Raw genomic sequence first — 20,369 nt, 5'->3', positions numbered from 1 at the left:
GAGTACAATGCAAACTGTGACTTTCAGTGACTTTTAATTCAAAACCACAGGAGATGCATGACTATGATCTTTTAGAGAACATACGTTTCCGGGGAGGTAAGCACTATTGGATTTCCAACTTAGTTCATATCTGGCTTGGCTTTTCAGAATAGCCAAGTACTCACATGTCCAACTTCATCAGCTCACATACGGCTGCAGATAACACTACACACTAGGAAGAGGAGGTTTTGGGTTTTTTTTTTTTGAGAAACCTAAAATTCTTTGCCTGTTTTGAAAATTCTGTCTGCTGATCTCACCTGATAATCCAGGGATAGATTTAGGAAGAGAATCAAAATTCCATTGCATTCATTTCCATGTATTAAGCAATATTAAGACATTTATTAGAGAAGAGAGAGACAGTTAACTGAACTCCAGTTTATATTTAGATATTGATTCTTCCATTTCATCAGAGAATATATTAAATGTCACATTTGGTTGCACAGCCAATTAGAAAGGTAAGCACAAGAAAAAATAGTTTTCCTGCTGGTTTTGTTACCAGCACAGCATGGGATCAGAAAGACACCGCTACCCAGCTGGGAACATAAGCAAGAGGAAGACTCCAGTAGCGCTGACTTAACCAGTTAAACTATTTTAGCATTGAGTTAAGATGAAATGCAGAAATAAACCATTTCGGTTTAAAATATGTATAACAATTGAAATTCTGAAGAGTTCATACTTTGATTTCACTTTTAAGTAAGAGACACCGATAGAAGGAAGAAAGCTATGGTTTTTGCCTGCCAGAATAGTATGCTAAAATGAGGAATAAGGAAGAAAACCACATAATTCTGAAACATGCATTCAACATCAACTTATAAAACCAAAAAAAATTCTGGAAGAGATAAAAATGTGCAAACAAGTCTTTTTTGGCCCTCAATCTTTTCAAATGACATAACAGCTATTTTAATCTAGTGTTCTGTATAGGTGGTACTGCAGCTATCACTTATTCTTAAAATATATCCATCCTATTTTAATTCATAAAGCACAGTATATTTCTATACAGTAAATATGTTGATCATTAACTGAGATGAAAAAATTTTTTTTACTAATCTAGAAGGTAAAGCAAATCAAAAGCCTCAAAAATAGAAAGTTTAAACCATGGAGGGTGGGTAAAAGGGAAATATAAGAAAACAAGCAGAATGAATCCTATAAGGCATCTGCATATTTTAATATACATGTTCTTATAAAACTGGTTAGTACAGATGCTAGGCAAAATGTGTCCATTGCCTTCTCCCTTTTATTTAAGCAAAGAGAAAGAATGTTAATATCTTCCTTACAATAAATCAGATTTTTACGAGGAAGAAGAAGCAGAAGAGAATCATAAAATAGAAACTCCTAAACTCAGTTTAGAACTGAACTAAGTGAAAATGTAACACTGAAAAGTTTTGCACAGGCAAGCCAAATCTTTTATATTGAGCAATGTTGAATCTAGAAGGCAGGTAATTACTTTCAAGCTGTATAATGCCAAATTGCTACTGAATAGCTGAAGTTTGGCTTTTTTTTTTTCCTTGCATGCATATGTATTCCCATATTTTCTTGTGTTTTCAAAGATAAGTTACACTGATACAGTTTTGCTGACAAAACACTTGCATTAATGAGCTGTTCTCTTTAGGACAACTGAGGAGCTTTTCATAACCTAACAGCAGCAGGATATAAGCCTTTTAGAAAGTTATTACAGAAGGAACATAAGAGAAGGTACGAATCAGGGTATCTTTCCTCATGGCAACCTGGAGTTTACTATGTGATTTCCTCTTTCTCACGAGCTTTATATTTCAACCATTGACATGTATACTCTTACAATACAATGAGCACAAACAATAGAAAGACAGCTGCTTTAAATACCAGAGAAATTATTAAATACTCATTTTTACCTCCTCAATTATCTTAACATTTGATCCAATAATTGCATTTATGGGATAAAGTAACTGAAGTAACAAGTACATATATTGCAGCCTATCATGCCTGCTGTGTTCCTTTTGAAATTGTTTCATCCGGAATAAAGATCATGAGGCTTTCAATTTGAAGAAAATGTGTTTCTCATACCTTTTGTTTGATGATCATGTCGTTGATATCATCAAGGTCACCCACTATCACTCTCTGAGATTTTATCTCTCGATCCAGTCGAGAAAGCCAGTCAGTGAGTTCTGCCCAAGCCTTATTGAAGTCAGCCAAGGCTGGAACCTCCAAAAGCACCGAAGATGGCATTTCTGGTTTGAAGGTGGTGGTTTCCTTGGTTACCCTGGTTTGTGTATCCACAGCAACAGTTTCACCAGAAGTTACTGAAAGAAAAAAAATGCTAAAATTACTGAGTAAATGAACTATGGTAAATGTTTATTTCAGTAACAGCATTTATGCAGTAGAAAGGGAAACACAGAAATGGGCTCGTTTCTTGATGTTATGTCTACCAGAAATATGAAAATTTAAAGAATATATTAATTTGTTCATTCACAGTATGTCTGTTATAGTATATGTTTAAGACTCCATATTCTCAGCATATTCAAATTTCACCCTTAGATGACCAGGGAGACTTAGCAACACTAGGAAATCTCTCAGTGTAGTAAGAATCCCTCACTGAAGGTCAGTATTGCTATAGAGGAGTCATTTTCAAAAATCCAAGTGTGGACAGATTTGTTGAGGCTGGAAGCAGCTTGAAAAAAATTGGTTGCAATATCCAATATAATATATATATATGTGAACATACATAGCCTGATCAGGTATCTAGAACATGTTTTTCCCATGGTCTCCAGTTAGTCTATAGTACTGAATTTACCTTGCCAACAGTCTTCTCAGTGTTCCCACAAGGTATTTCCCACAGGCTTCACAGCCTCTATGGGAGCTTACACAACAAGAAATTCAGCTTTAGCCAGTTCTTGATTTTTTCCTTCTCATAATTTGAGAATATTATATGCTGTTAATTGGATATTTATTCATGTTTTGTTTTTATTTGGAGAAAAAGGTCAAGTTTTCTCCTTCATGTTCTTTCTTGCTCTATTAGTCTGGTTTTAAAGAATCACTTCATTATTTACTGACAGGATTGAGGAAATATCAAATACTGAAGAACAGTATGTTTCTCTCCAGTCAAAAATTATGAGAGGTGACATGTAAACATAGGTGGACAGAGAGGCAAGTAACAGGAAATCAGTCAGAAATTCAAGACTGATTTTTACTTCTTTAATTTTGTTATTTACAAATGGATAGCTATAAACTGTTTGGTTAATTTTTGCTTTCCAGTTAATCTTGGAAAAACAATTCATTATGCATAATATTACAGCAGATGAGGGTACACTGACTTGTATTTGATTACTTCTCATTTTAAGAAGTCCAACCAAACATGAAAAACACTAAAAGAGGGAAAACACAATAATACATTGCATTGCTTCACTAAGGTGCTAAATCATTAGAAAAGAGAGTCTAAATACCTACCCTTCAGACAGAATCTCTATCTAAATCAACTGCCTACAGAACATGATAGCTAAACCAGGAAAGCTAAAACAAAGCTCTCTGGAGTGTGGCCTACGTTTTCTAACACTGAACTGCAGAATATGGTTATGGAAAACCAAATATAAATTTCTAAAGGACCAAGATACTTGTTTGCATTTTTTTCGACTCTCCTTGCAAAATAGAGAAAACCTGTTTCCTGCACTCTTCCTGTGGGATGCCTGTTTTTTTACGGAACCTACACACACACCCCACCACCCCAAAAACCCCAAACACTGGAGCATCACCTCATGTCCAGTAACGGTTATTTTGCTTTCTAGTACTTCCGAGAGTTTGATGGTTTTCCCCACTGGTATTTGTGCCAGTTCAGCAAAGTCTGAAAACTCGAGTAGCAGGTGAGGCTTCAACAGTTTGTCCATAAAATCACTTGAAGCGTTAAAAGAATCAGTAACATTAACTGATCCTGCCAAGGAATTTAGCAGCTATTTTTCACTAATGAGAAAGAGTTTGAGTTACTTCACTGGGGAATCAGTGACCCTCTTCAGCACTACAGAAAGGGAAAAAGCTGTGCACAAGCATCTAAATGACTGTCACTGTAAAAGCGCCATAAAATGCTGTCAGCATTAGAAATACTGTATGATTACAAACAATTTACCAAATTATCATACACACTATTTATCTGGTCTGAATAAATGGCAATATTACACTAAAAGGGCCTCCTGCAAATGATGATTTTTAGTGGCATACATTGAAATGAAATGTATTTATCTATCCATCCATGCCATTTTGCATTTCTGAAGTGCAAACCTTACACTTTTCCTTTCTGTACTTTAAAATCACCTATGTGTGGATAGCTGTGAAGCACCCTAATTATTGTAAAGAGCTGTTCTAACAAATAGATAAGAAAAATGGATATATATTTTTCTGGCATGGAGTTTTCTAAGAGGTTTTTTGTAACATCATACTTTTTGCTATAGCAGAGTATCTTATACAGTTAAAGATCAGCCATTTTCAAAAGCAAAACAGGTAGCTCTAAAGGATCTCTTTCCTTCACCCTTTTAGTTCTATTTTGTATATTCTTACACACAAATGTGAATGATTAATAATAATAATCTATATTCAACAGGTTTTCTTTTATCTGTGTTGAAATTACTCCAGATATTTTCTGTGCTACTCTATTTATCTAAATTATGCAAACAAAGCAGAGGTTACTCAGTACTGGAATACTGTGTCTAGTTCTGGGCTTCCTAGCAGAACACAGCTAGAGAGCTGAGGAGAGAGACCACTGAAGGATCATAAAGATGATTAAGGGACCTGAGAAAGCTGGGACTGTTTGGCCTAGAAAAGAGAAGACTCAAGGGCCGTGACATCATTGCATATAAATATCTGAAGGCAGAGGACAGACTGCAAAGAGGACATATCCAGGCTCTTTCCAGTGGTGTGCTGTGACAAGACAAGAGGCAATGGGAACAAAATACAACACCAAAGGTTCCCTCTGAACATCAGGAAATGTTTTTTGACTCTAACCCTGGCACAGGTTGCCCAAATAGGCTGTAGAGTCTCCATCCCTGGAGATGCTCAAAAGCTGCCTGGACATCATCCTGGGCAGCCTGCTCTTGGTCACCCTGCCTTAGTAGGGCATTGAACCAGGTGAGCACCAGATGTCCCCACCAAATTCAATCACTATGAGATGATGTGATTAGTCAGCCCCACAAAACGAGTCCTGATGTAGGGAATTTTTAACTGTACTTTTGAGTTATTCTATGCCGCTTTGCCCATAGCTGTTAATCCAAGATAAGAGGAAGAGCCTTCAGCGACTAGAAGTTAATGTACTGAACCTATCAGTCACTCATAGACCCAATTGGCAGAATTTATGTATTTTAGCAGAGGATTCAGCACATTATCTAAAGCAAAGGGTTCCAACTCACAGGTCAAAGTTTGAATCCTTTGGATTCATATTGCATCCACCCAACAATCATACTCTGTTTTGGATGAGATGGGAAACAGGTCTATAAATAATGAACAGTGTTTAGCACCCCAAAGTTTTCCCCTGTGCTGGCTAGAAAGCAGCACAACACTATTGAGCACAACACTATTAAGTATCACATTTTCACATTTTGGCTGTAGTCATCATCTCTCTCACCCTTTTCCTCAAAACAGCAACACACCATAGCTTTCCTTTGGCTATCAGCAAATAAAGGAATGAGTTTAGCAATGACTGCTGCAGGGGAGGAAAGATATCTTCTTCCACATTGTGGCAGACCAGGAATTACTCAAAAAAAAAATAATGGATGGGACCCACACAGTTGCCAACTTTGGGTCATCAAACAAAGGTAGCATTTAAAACAAAGTCACATCAACCAGGAATAGCAAAAAAGGAGGGAATATTGTATTAAGATCTTCAAGGCAATGAGAAACAAAGCTACTTAATGTTATCATAAGGCAAAAGGAACTTAACAAGAGTTATTTTTCATACACATACAAACAAGAAATCTATCATTTGTAGAGTCACTTATTTTGTTCACTTATAATGTATATTGAATCTGGAAAAAAATTTCAACATTAGAAAAAAAAAGTGTTGCTACTAGTTACTCAGTTTAACTGAATTGGCACTTAAGACTTTACAAACTTTAGTGGTCTGAAACAATTCCCAGAAAATCACTGAGTAAACAAAACATTATTTAACACTTCCTTTATCTTCATTGTTCTGTCCTGAAAGCAAGGTGAATTCAAAAAGGGCCACAGAATAATCATCAATACCCTCAGAATTATATACAATGTTGTTTTTTTTCTGCCAAAATAGTAATTGCTGTTTAAAGAGAATGCCTTGGGTTGTACTCTTTTAATGTTTACAACTGGAAGGCTCTTGTATTTTTCATCTTTGTTCAGCAGTGGAAGAAAATGGCAAAGAGGTTTTTGAGCATGTCTGTCTCTCATGAATGTCATTGAATTGCCTGAAGGACAAAAACAAACAGTACCAGCTAGAAATAAATAATGAAAACATAAGATACCATCATTTTCTATAGATTTCAAAGTGTTTTGCTTGAGTCTATTTTGTTTGTTTTAATGTTGTCCTTTAGAGCTTTCTGTGTTTGATGTGTTCCTATGCCTTCATCTCTCTGAGCTGGATATTAAAAATCTGTTGGACACCTAGAGAAAATTATATACCCAAGACATAAATATACAGAATTTTTTATATTGTCTCACCCCTGGATGAGAATTCAAATCTACAGATCAGTCACAATTTCCTGTAACAATTCCAAACTGTCATTTCATTTTACCTTCTCCTCACATGAACTTCATAATACTGTAGGTCAAAGTGATTCAGGACAAGGCTCATTATTTGCTGTGACATTACATATCATGGTCACAACACATGCAATTATTAAAAAAAATAGTCAAGTGTTTCATTCCAGAACTTTACCAAAGCAATTAAGTGTGAAAAGTATGTGTAAGTGTTGACTTCTAGTCTTTACCAAGGGATAGATACCTAGGTCCACTTCCATCTGGCCTAAAGTTCACGTAAAGCCCTTGTATATCCTCTGGAACTTCAGAGATTCTTAGACAACAGGAAAACAGTCATTTAGTTTGGCATTCACATAGGTTAAGCAGATGTTGTTCTCATCTCAGAGGAAATTTATATTCTCATCAGTATTTCAGATAAATTGAAGAAAAAAATCCTGAAATGGAACTTTACGGAGCCTCATAAGTAGACTCAGGGTGTCTGATAAGATTGCCTGACATCTCTTAGCATCTCACATATTTTCACCTGAGTATATACTCAAGAGTTTGCAAATTAACATTTAGATTCATTTTTCTCCTCCAGTGGCAACTATTCCAGAAGAGAGTATTCCTAATCTTCTAATGTTCATAGGTTTACTGCTCTGGATTTTGGCTTAAGTTTTTTTATCCCTTTGATATAGTTCTTTTGCATCAAGAAACTTGAAATACTACAGAGAGGTCAGTAAGTTACTAGCAGGAGTGGACTGTCTAGTATAATATCTTGAAGCTTTTTAAGGAGATATGTTATCTACTGCCACCAAGGATGACTTTGACTGAGAAGTTAAAACATATGAGTTATCAAAGTACTTACAGCAATTACCTTTGGAAGTGGTTGCAGAGTGTGTTTATTTTCACATTTATCTACCCTCAGAACAAAAATATCACTGAAAATAGTTTATCTGTCCCTTATTTCCCTTTCATGTTTGTACATATATGACGGGTTAATTCAACAGAAGTGTATAAATGATCAATTAAAATTAATAGAGAAATATAAATGAACATTAATCACACAATATGTGGCAACAGATCTCATTCTGAACCAATTTATCCAGAACTGCACTGATAGTTTCTGTGACTCGAAGGGGATAGCTTGTTGACTTGGGGTTTCTTCCCCATAGCAATTAATTTATAAATGCAAAACTATATATTTTTGTTGGTTTGCTTTTAAATATCTCAGCAGAAAATTCTATCCTACTGCAACACATCAGAATAAGGACTTAATCTTTCAATTTATTTAAAGGTTTTATCAGTTCACTCTTGTGATATGATGAACCACAAAAAAAAAAAAAAGGACAATTAGAATTTAAGACATTAAACCACACCAACCTGTAGTTTTCCAAGTAACTTAGTACATTCTACTCTCTAACAAAGAAGGAACAACATAGAGAAGTAGTGGGAGGGAAATACCAAAAATAAAATACCTAACAAAAAGCTGAAAAACAATCCAACAATACTCAGAACTAGGTGTGATTTTCACCTTGCTCTTGAACCTTGAAAGACAACTCCTTGAAAGTCAAGAGTATACTGGTAATATTTGAATGTGTTGTGTTATACTTTAAGTATAAGAGGAAGGTGTCACGAAATTGATATTCAAATACTAAGCACAGAAATAAGAAAAACAGATTGAAATCAACTGCAGGAATGCACTTCCCCCCCATCCTCCCTTCTTTTATTCTGCTTATTTCAGTGTTGTGTTTCAAGAGAGGGTCAAACTGACAACTCAGAACAAATTAAACTCCGTATTTAGGTACTGAACAGGAACAGAACAGACTCCCAAAAGCTTCAAACTCCTTCCAACATCTCCTTTCAAGTCAAAGTCCTTAAGTAGAACTGACTCAGTTCACAGGAATGCTCCTAACCATCCTTCTGAATGTTTTAAGTAGTGTTGAAGTTTTAATTATGTAAGGTAACTGTATCTATGAGGTCAAAGCTTTTCAACAGAGTAGAAATAACATAGCAACTGGATGCAGATTTTAATTCAATTTGCATGTCTAGCCTGGGGATTTAGTTCCACGCTTAGCGGTACCAATTAAGGTATATGCCAGCCTTAAGCCCTTTATATGATGAATAATAGTACATACACTCACTAAACTTCATTTCTATTTTAGTTAAGGAAACCCAGCTGAGTTTTACCCACTGTGGAAACCAGATGAATACCTGTACCCTGTAGCATATGCAGAGACAACATTGCTCAGTGAATTTGTTATTTTAACACAAACAACATTTCCTTCTCCAGTGATAGACCAAATGAGCATTCCCCCGTGGGCAAACCAGCAGTTCAGTGATTTGGAGGTGGCACAAGAGGCAGGTGTTCCTTATTTCATGGGAAGCCAGTCTCGACAGCACCCCAGCCTTGTGAACGTGGTCAGGAGCAACTAGACTCCACAATAGAACAGGTCAAGGTCTATCACCAACTAAAGTGGGCTGATTTTTCTCTTATGCTGTGTCACTGAAGCCAATTTTCTACAAGGTTTGAACATCCAAGCTCATATTCTTAAATTCTTAAATTCCAAGCAGGCTTCACTTAGAGATGTGGAAAGATGCTTCTGAGACTGATTTATTCCTTAGACTTGTCCCAGTAATAAATGAATAGTCTCAGCTCTATCTGTACTTCAAACTTAGGGGAATAAAGTTGAGAGTACATTAAGTTTTTCCATGCACTACAACCCTTCATGCAAGGGGCTCACTGCCAGCAACACTTTTTGCAGAGGGGGCTACAGCTACTTGACAGGTGTTCTGGGTCACAAAGGAGTTCTGAAAGAAAAGTAATAGAACTAATTCTAGAAATAGAAAAGTAATACAAATACAATGGGCAACAGCTCTGATTAGCTAAAATAAGTATTATCAACTTATTTAAAAAAAAAAATGCCCAAATTTGAAATTTGAAAGTAACAGTGGGGTTTTTTTGGTGATCTTTGTTTATTAAAAGATTATTGTCGATGAAATTCCACCCAGGGCTCTAAAGGTGGAAAACATGTGACCTTCTGAGCATTGTATCTCTAACATATTCTTAATGGTTACATTACTATCTGTCAGAGTAATAGGTAGACTCAATGAAACACAAAGATTTTGAGTGATATAAATAAAAGTAGGCTTGCATGTGTCATAACATAATGTCTTTTAAACACAAAAAAAATATTTCAAAGTGAATCATTTTCTGTATAAATAACACACCAGTGTCAGATTGACCAATGTCTGACTGTCTTAGCCTTGATTATTCAGAAAAAGAATTCCCAGAAGGAATTTACAACTGTATCATGGATCTTTCATAGACAGCAATTTTTATAAACAGGTAACTACTTGATTTCAGAAATGCTTCAGGGAATATTTACATGTGCTACTGTCAGCAATTCAAAATACAATTTAAGTGCTTAGACTTCATATTCAAGAAACTTCTAATGATTTCTATTAAGTCATGGGTTATATATAATTTAGATCAGTACAGGTAAAAAAAAAACTTATGGGATTACTAGTAAAAGTTATATCTAAAATAGTCTGTAGAGTGGGATGAGTAGATGGAACAAAACTAAAGACCCCATAATTCTAAGAGATTTAGAAGAAAGTAGAAAGTCAAGGTTAAAAACTGTTAAAAGTATTTACAAGTGAATGTGTACCGCTATATATGAAAAATAACCATTAAAATGCTTGTTTCTGATATGTTCATATTGTTATATTAATAAATATCTTAAGTTTAAATGAGAATGTTAAGTGCCCACTTTCTCAGGCTTATCTTTCTCTAGCATAGGAAAGATCTAATAGAATTTTCTTCTGTCTTACTTTTCATATGTAGAAGTATGACTAAGCTATTTATTGTATAGTGCGTTTTTCCAAATTTCTCCAAACACAACAGAAAGGTGTTTAGATATGGCTTTCACCCAGTGTAAAGAAAACCTCTTGCTGTCAAAAACACTGGACTGCAACAGGAATAAGAACATACATTACTATCTGAGCAATAGGTAGACTCAATGTAACACAAAGATTTTGAGTGATATAAATAAAAATAGGCTTGCATGTTTCATAACATAAATGCCATTAAGGTGAAGTTAACTCAGTGCTACACAGAAGAAAGTTGAGATTATGACATGCTGTTGAAAAGATCTTCTGCAAATACATTCTCTGTATGCAAGATACTTATAAGTGGAATATTAAAGATATGATGAGAATACTGCCATAATAGAATGCATTAGGTTGGAAGGCCCGTTGGAGGTCATCTAGACAAATCCCCCTGCAGTAAGTAGGAACAACTTTATTAGATCAGGTCACTCCGAGCCCCACTCAAAAGCAATCTGGATGTGATCCTGAAAAACCTGCTTAAGGGGATCCTGCTTCAGAGTTGGACTAGATTATCTCCAGAGGTCCCTTACAATCCTTACCATTCTGTGATTCTGTGAAAATGTTCCATCCTGTTTTGGGATCCCTTGAAGTAATAGACAGAATCAATACAAGGAGTGTCTGATAAATTTAAAAAAAAACTATCAAGCAATTTTATTCTTGAAAGCGTCTAATAATATTGCTTTTTGTTTTACTTAAATTCATATTTTAATAATGAAATATAATTTCATGTTTGTATTTATTCCTTTCCCCTCAAGTGTTTTCAGTAATTGATTCCTGCATCCCTAACTAAGTTTTGCACTATCGAGAAACACACACCATCATTTCTGGGCTCAAGAGTTTCAATTCAAGGAGACAAATGCTATTTTTATAAAACAGCTTTTCTCCTGTTACTGGTTTTTGATTTTTGGGTTTGTTTTTTTTTTTTTAATTGCAGTAGTCTTTTACCCCGAGAAAAGGCCTTTCTTTTTTTTTTTTTTCTGAAGAGTAGGATGCTTTTTGAGTAAGCAGTTGTTACAGTTGTTACAAAAGGGTTTCATGAAAAATGAATGTTTTGTACTATAGCACTGTGGTGTTCCATCAAATTTTGTCACATACTTGCCTTGTAAAAAACATTGTGACAACATCTGTCACAAATGATGCAAGCACCTTTCAGAATTCCTTTTGTTAGTAAAAGTAACAAGTTCCTTGATTTAGTATGCAGCTTTCAATTGGACGTCAATCTATATGACAACAATTTACATTTCCAGTGTACTGCTATTGGCATATAACTGAATGTTGGCAGCTAATTCTTTGATATGAGGAAAAACACATATTGCCAGCAGCTCCAACTTTTTACAGTCTCATGAAAATCACCTCTAGCTTTGTAAGATTCAGAAACTGATTTAGCAGGCATAAATTGCTACCCTATCCAAGGGGAACTCTGAAGAAGAAAGTATAAAAAACTGTACACAGATACAAAGTGATCTCTTAAGAATACCAAAGAGCCAGTGGAAGGTAGCTAAAAAAAAAAAAAAAAAAAAAAATGAACAGGTTTGAAGAAGCTTTGAAATGTTAAAGTTCAGTTATTAGCTAATTTAACAGCGTTACAGCATTTGTTAAAAAAAAAAAAAAATCCAGGTCTACCTTTATTGTTAGAGAAAAATTCTGCAGAATTAAAAACAATTGTTCAAAGCTAGAGAAGGCAACCCTCATCACTGCCACTTTGTTTTTGATAAAGTCAGTCCTCAAACCACTGCAAGCACCTTCTGTTCTTATCATATCCTATCATATCATCAGATATGTTAACATATCTTGCCTCATACTACTTTGTGGAACGCTTGTCAAGCTTTCTCATAAAAACACATATAACGCTTACTTTTCAGGTCAAACTAACCTCTATTGCTCTTCCAGCTATTTTAGTTTGACCTTAGGAAAAGTTGCCTTCAGGAACTCAAGTGTCATCTGTCCACTGATGAACTGCTCAAGGAAATGTCAGTAATGCAACTCTTTTCCTGCACATCTCCATCAGCATGTTCCCTGCTACGCCACACTGACACAAGCAAAGACAGCAGTCTGGTACTTTAGTGACAATCATCATCTAAAAAAGCAAGACTAAAGAATTTTCTAGCTGGAGTGGAGGAGAAGGTTTTCATTTGCCATAGAATCATAGAATCATAGAATGGTCTGGGTTGGAAGGGACCCCAAGGATCATAGAGCTCCAACCACCCTGCCACAGGCAGGGACACCACCCTCCAGGCCTGGATCTACACAAGGCTGCCCAGGGCCCCATCCAACCTGGCCTTGAACACCTCCAGGGACGGGGCATCTACTACTTCTCTGGGCAGCCTGTTCCAGTACCTCACCACTCCATGGTTTCCTCATTTTAGCCTTCTATCATTTAAGAAACAAGCCTGTCTTTCTTTCATCCTCTCACGAACTCCAACTAGAGCAGAAACATTAGAAAAAATTATGAGCTTTCTTCATCATTCCCTGTGGCCTTCACTCGGTTTGTTATCTGTGACCACACTTGCTCACACTCCTTGGTTAGACATATCTCTGTAGATCAGACCTAACTCTGTGGTAGCTCCAATCAACACAGAAATATTAGGAAGGATGGCAAAGAGGCATTGCATTTTTCAAGAGGATGTGACCAGGATGGCACTGAACATTGCTGCTCTCAGGAGGAAAAGCCAGCTTGCTTTAGTGTTTTTTACAGACAGGTCAACAAAGACTAGCACACAGGTCAAAAGGACCGTATGCAGGAAGACCTATCACTTTCTATTATTTGAGAAAATTGAAGATATTTTCACTTAATGTAGTTGCCAATAGACCTAATTAGTATATAAAAGGAAACAGAAAATAGAGATTACTGCTATTTGAAAGCCATGCTATCTGGGCAGTCAGATATTATTCAGATTACTGTAACAAAATAGAAAGGAAAGAGACAGAGTGGGTTTAAAGCATGGAAAAAAGTGTGTGATATAAAACTAGAAACTGAGTAGAAAATCTGAAAAAAGATCATCAGCTACCATTTCATTATGGATACTTTTCTTGGTGGAAATTTAATGACAATCCCTTTTTCCATAACTTCCAGATTTAATTTTTTTGAATTTGTTAGAATTGAAAAATTCTTTTTGAAGTTCATTCTTTTTTAAAAAATGATGCAAATGTACTGTTGCCAGATTTCTGGTATAGGTTATCAATAATAGTCTGATGAATCCTACAGTATGCTATCACTTACATTTCATAGGATTTAAAAAAAATGAATCATGCATATCCTGCTACTACTAACTATCGATCATGAAATTAAATGAAAGAAAACAAGCTGCAAAGCCTACTCCTTAGAAGAAAATACCAGATCATATTTTAAAAAAGGAACAGGTGAATGCAGTCCTTTGAAAGACTGATGATAGCATTAAACTTATTTCCATCATAAATCCTGACAGATGCACTTTCAACAATTTGTTATACAATAGAAAAAAGTAGACCTAGATTCCACACTGTCTTTAATAACAGCAAAGCAGCCAACTCCTGTTTTCACTTCCTGATTTACATTTCATCATAGGTATAACCTGAGTAATAACTCAGAGCAAGTTTTATTTAATCAACTGAGCACCTGAAAAAAAAGAAAACCAAATAATTCTGCATTTCCTTTGTAAACTGCACTATCACATCTGTTTCACCAAGTAACCTACTGCGAGATCCCTGAAACAGGATGTTAAATGTAAAGTTGTAACCTTCTTTCTTTTGATTTAAATTGGGGTTTTAGGGCTTAGATATATTTTGCATGTATTTTTCACCTGTCAGATAATCCAGAAACAAATCCTCACATCAAGATATGCTACAAAGATCATGATAGGAAGTCTGAGAATCATAGAGATTTGTTTTTATAAACTCACTTACTATGTTCTTATTCACGCAGATCTGAAGGCATAGTGTCAGCTTTTTATCTAGACTCTTTTCATTACTTCTCCCTGTTGGTGTTGCAGCACATGCTGTGAATGACCTCCAGAGATTCCTGAAGCTATATGCAGAGAGAAAATGGAATCTGAAAGCTTTATTAGACAAGTTTGTCTTCAGCTTGTGTCTGATGTCAGCTGTATTGAAAAATAGAACTGCTTGTGAAACTGGGTCCTGACCTTGAAAAATCTCCAATCAAATGGTAACAGATTCAGTTTTGTGCCATATTGCTATTTGTTAGATGTGGCACATGTGTTAGAAGTGAAAAAGCTTCTTAATGAAAATCAGATGGAATAATCAGGCAAGTTCCTTCCTGAACACAATGGGGCAACTAGATATATGGCAATGTACACCTAAGAGGGCCAACTCAGGTTGGCATCTGTGAACGTCTTTGTTACAGAAGCCTGTAATGCAAATGATTAAAACCTAAGAAATTATTTATTTAAATCATTATTTATTCCTTCATCCAAAAGCAACCAAAAGAAGGTAAAGAAAACATATTCCTTTACTATTCCACTTTATGGAAGAGTGAGCAAACATAGTCCAATTGACTTAAGAACCTACTCTTACTGCTCTCCGCTGATTCAAGGACTCAAGATATTGTCTACTGCTCATTGTTGATGATCTTCTCTCTTGCATTTTGTTTCAGTTAAACTTTTGATAGAGTCATACTGAATTATTTTATGTATATATTACCTAATATATATTAGATATAATATATCAATAATTTTAATATTGGTATATTAGAATTGGATATTTTATTTAGATTCCATATCATAGAATCATAGAATTGTAAGGGTTGGAAGGGACCTCGAGAGATGTGCGGGTATCAGAATTTATACAGTTATGGGCATGAGGATTATTGGAAACAATATTTCTCTCTATTACAGTTCTCATGTTAGTGATCTTCTTTACCGGCATCCTAAAGTTAATGTTAACTAAAATGGAATAGTGGCAGTAGAGTTGCCTTCTAATTCAGTGTAGAACCACTTATCACAACAGATGCAGGCTGTGGATTTTTAGCTGTTCAAGTCTGTGGAGAATAGTTCTGCAAAATTAAGTATCTACCGTGTCCCCAACAAAAGCATTTTAATAGCTGATGACACAGTTCTTTTAAATGGCGAATGTTATGTGTGATGTATTTTTAAATATCAACACTTGCTTGCATTAGCATTGAAAACACTGTAGATAGATGTACACATTCCTAGATTGTTCAGTCTTCCCCAGGGAATTATTTTGAGTATTCTTGGTCTCAATTATACTGTGCCAGCTGCTATAAACAATACAGACACTCTAATATCTGATTTGTACATTTGCTTTTAATTTACCCTCTGAATACATACATTGTTAACTTTTCAGGTGCACACAATGAAATGCACAAAGATTTTATGACTAGCATTTAGAAATTCTGAGAAGCAGAGTTTAGAGCTACAGCATATGTGTTCACTCAAGCACTGTGCATAACATAGAAACAATGACTGCTTCAGAGCACATTAGCAATGAAATACTACAAAAAAGGAAACTGTCTATTGTGCATTTTTGCCCAAAGCTAGTTGTTGTCATTTTGTTTCTTACATTTTTGTTATTGTTTCCTGAACATCTCTTAAAAACAAATTGTTTGTTTGTTTTTAAAAAGGCAGTGGGACTTTACATGATCCAGCTCTGAAATCCATGGAGTGAATGTATTTCAACAGTTAACAGTTTCAAAATCAAAGAATCCCTCATCCCCGCTGAAAAGGCTAAACCAAGTATCATATCAGAGATACAGGAGAGCAGTCTTCATAATGCAGGACAATATGTACATCTCTCCATTTTAGGACTAACCAATACAGAATAAGACATCACTCAACTATGCATTTAATATGAAAATAGAAGAAAATTCCAAATGCATAAAATATGGACAGTAACCACTTGCAGCTTCTGAGGTCACTGGATTTTAGTTTTAAACCTTATTTTATTTCATCAATGCATTTTCACATCCATGCTTCTGTTTGTTGATATTTTTTCTCAGAAACCTACAGTATTGGGAACTTGTTAGTAGCACCAGTGCATGTTTCTTACGTTGGCTCACATTCCAAGCAGTGCATGTGTAATTCAGTTGTATTAACCCACCGTGGTACACATACTCTAGAGAGTAAGAGTATGGATTTTTATTCACAAACTGTTTTGTAAGATCTTATAAGCTGAGAACAAAGCAGAATGCCTGGTACAGGCAGGGACTTGTTTCATGGAGAAATAGGAGGCAAACTAAACTTTCCTAAACAGGAGGAGACATAACGTCATACGCATGTCTTCAACTAAAATATCAAAAGACAAGCAAATGAAATCCTGCTATCACTAGAGGCCCCAGATTTACAAATATCCTTTCAATTCAAACTTCAAAACTCGAGGTATAACAACTCTGGAGGTGACTGCTGTGAATCTTTCCCCTACATCCCAGCTGACACAGGCAAATAAATGGTGAGTTTTGTGTTGGTTAAATCAGCTGGTGAAGTTACTGTGGCTCACAATCCTGTTAAAACTTGCTTCTAATGGACTCTGCTTGATACATCACCCCTCTCTGTTCTCCCTTATTCATTCTAAATCCTGAAAACCCTTCCCCTGTACATGGAATCCCAGCCTGTGGCTCTGTGCCTGCAGTCTCTGACTGCTACTCCCAAAGCAAATTACACTGACAGCACAGCTTTGACTGTATGCATTCAAGGAAAGATACCTAAAGCTGATGGCTAGTGCTACAAGCTCCGGGGATACGGTATTAGCTTTCAACAAATTCTTTGGTTAAATACATGGTAACTAATGGTGCATATAAAGCCTTTCCATTAAATGCATCTCTAGCTGTGCTACAATTTTCAAAAAAACCCAGTTCTCTTTCCTTTATCCTTTTTTAGACCTGTAAATAAACTGACAATTTCACCATTGGAATTGACACTACCTTTCACACTACTTTTCTTCATATTTCACAGTTATACTTGTTTCTGTTTCATTTGAGTAGGTGTTTTATACAGAAAGACAAAATCTTGTGTAAAAATTCAGGGGAAAAATAATTTACTCCACACAAAGTTCTTTTCACTGAATGAGTTAAACTACAAGAGCACCAATATAATGTACCGCTCACAGTTTTATTAGCTGTATGTGCAAAATGTAAAACTAGTTGACTAAGTATTTCTGGCTGTATTTCTTCACAGTTTATTTTTAAAGATTGACTAACCTCTAGTACAGCATGATTGAAAAGAAAAACACATCCTTTTTATGAAACTATATTTTCAAGTGTAGCTTTAAATGAAAGTGGCCAAAAGTTTTCACCCCACAGTATAGTTACATGGGTGACTAATTTATTAATAAATACAGTGATAGCAGTTTGGTACAAAAGAAAACATATGAATGCTAATGAGACTGTTAAAAGCCATCCCTCCCATAAATGCACATTCCAAAATTGGATTTCTCTCTGCCATAAAATGTTTTCAAACTGCTGGCTAAGCAATGCATCAAGATATTAGGATAGAGACATTCACACAATTTCATGCTATCATGTCAAGTACAGATAGCAAGTGTGATTTCCTTCCTGAATCATCTTGTCTTGGAAGTCAATCTTTGCTAAGGTTTCAGACGTACCCTTCAGCTAAGTACATTTTCTGAGCTGGAAAAGCAGTTCTTGTTCATTATGCCTGAGGGCACACTGGACTGGTGGGATATTAAGGACTTTTTTTTTTTTCAGTGCTGCTTCTGACAAAGAAACTATAATACGTAGACCTAGAAATAATTATAAATAGGGTCCTTTACCTCTGTAACTGCCACCAGATGGTATATTTAGTAAAGCCCTCTGGCTGGGTTCTTGTAGCCAGCCTAAACCAAATGATACCTGACAGAGCAGTAGTGGCTAGCCAATTACATCTTCATTCCCTGGTCTCAAACACAGATGTCAACATTAGTAAATTCTGATGTCCACAAGATTCCCTAGAGAATCAGGAAGTGAATAATTATCAACAGGAGATACTGCCATTGTTTCAGAGTCCTAACAAAAATAATTCAGTGCATCTTTCTTTTAAAATGACCTTTAATGAGATTGTTTAGATTTTGTGACACTTGGTTAAAGTAAAGCTAGCTCTCACATAGGCAGAGTAAGTTGCTATGTGCATCCAATGCATGATTCTCAAGAATCATAGAATCATAGAATGGCATGGGTTGGAAGGGACCCCATAGAGCTCCAACCCCCTGCCACAGGCACAAAAGATCATTAAAATAACTGCAGTTCTTAAAGCATAGCACAACAAAAACTGTAACACTCAAGCCCTTCCTCCCCTTTAAGTAACTACAAACATAATTTAGTAACACACACCACTTTCTACCTTTGCAGAAACCTGCTGTCTCTTGCCCAGAGATTTTACGGAGTCTCCATCCTTGAAGATATTCAAAACCTGACTGGACACGGTCCTGAGCAGTCTGCACTAATTGACTGTGCTGTGAACAAGAGCAATAGAGAGGTCTCCCCAGGTCCCTTCTGAACTCTACAGTTATATGGTGATACATCTATAATGATGTGATTGCAATAAATTGACTCAAAGAAAAATTATGAATTATTGTTACAAGCACAGGTTCAAATTTTAAGTTCTTTTGGCAATAGGAAGGAAATCAATCTTATTTCCTGCTTAATCCTTTCTAGAACACTAGTGCTGTAATTTTCTGCATGTATAATTCCATCTGCTGAGTCTCAGAAATGTTAGCAGTCAGAGCCTACACCTTGGCATAAGGTAAAAGAGTAATTTTGCAATTTTTCAGTTAAAGATGAGTTAACATAGGGACGTATTGCACTACTACTCTGTGTTCTCTCTCTTGTTCTGCTATTATCATTTCCTTTGTAACAGAAAATATACAACTCACCAACATTCCCTCCCCCTGGAATCTGACATAACCTGCAGATGTCCAAAACCAACACAGTGAGTTTAGAGACCCAGCATAGCAAAAAATTACTATGCACCTCCTTCAGCTCCCCAATGTTATTACATTAATTTCTACAGCATGCTCTACAACAAAATCCTGTAAAGCAAGGATACCACAGTGCTACAAGTTTTTAAAAACTACCAGTAGTTATTTAGTCCTGTTTAGAAAAGTGAAATGATTGCCACCGGAACCACAGCAGTTCTAAATGACTAAAACTAAACGATAATTCCTATTTAGTAAAACTCAACACATCATAAGCAAGATACCAGCATTGCTTGAATTGGCATATGCTATGCTGACAGAAGTTGGACCATCTTCTGGTACTGCATATTCTGGATTCTGTCTGTGTAGTGCTGTTTACTTCTCTATAAAAAGATACTGCTGCTTTGCTGTCCTAGAGAGTCACCAGTAGAAGGGGAGAATTCAGCTTCTTTAAAACATGCTAAAAGCAAGAAGGATCAACATCCTACAAGCAATCAAATCCAGGTGACTACTGTAGCTATATCATAGCTCAAGTTACAGGCAATAGGGAGCAGGGGGAGGAAGAAGATGTATTTTTTTCCTGCTGCTACAGCTTTACAAATTGTACAGGCGAGTAACATTCTTCATCCAAACAACTGAGATATTTCAATATCAAGAATCTTGTAGACTTTGGAAACTCACATTTAACCCAGTGCTTTCATTATGAATTTCTTTTCCACCTATGTTTCAAAGGGTGCCACACTTCAAAGGAAAGCAGTGGGAAATAAAATTCTTTTATGAAGGAGATAAAAATGAGTTTGTAATCCTTGTAGGGAACCAGCAGGTGCAAAGACATATGAGAAGAATCAAATATAAATATCTTAAAAATAATTTAAATAAAATGGAGATCAAGTCTCTTGTTGTGGATCCATGAACTTAAG

General features: G+C 35.8%; 1 protein-coding gene across 4 annotated transcripts in view; it reads right to left on the bottom strand.

The window, feature by feature from the left end:
• The window catches only part of DMD (dystrophin), a gene marked incomplete at its 5' end in the record, with an annotated part of 1,290,802 nt that overhangs the window by 348,368 nt on the left and 922,065 nt on the right, over nucleotides 1–20,369 (bottom strand). For all 4 annotated transcript variants that reach the window (XM_084279200.1, XM_084279202.1, XM_084279199.1 and 1 more), the window contains one exon: nucleotides 2,080–2,315. In XM_084279200.1, coding sequence (XP_084135326.1) covers nucleotides 2,080–2,315 — 236 coding nt within the window. The remainder of the gene's footprint in view (nucleotides 1–2,079; nucleotides 2,316–20,369) is intronic.

This window comes from Gallinula chloropus, assembly GCF_964237585.1.
Source record: "Gallinula chloropus genome assembly, chromosome: 1".
Classification (NCBI taxonomy): Eukaryota; Metazoa; Chordata; class Aves; order Gruiformes; family Rallidae; genus Gallinula; species Gallinula chloropus.
The sequence above is the reverse complement of the archived record's forward strand: the minus strand, read 5'-3'. Positions and strand labels throughout refer to the sequence as shown.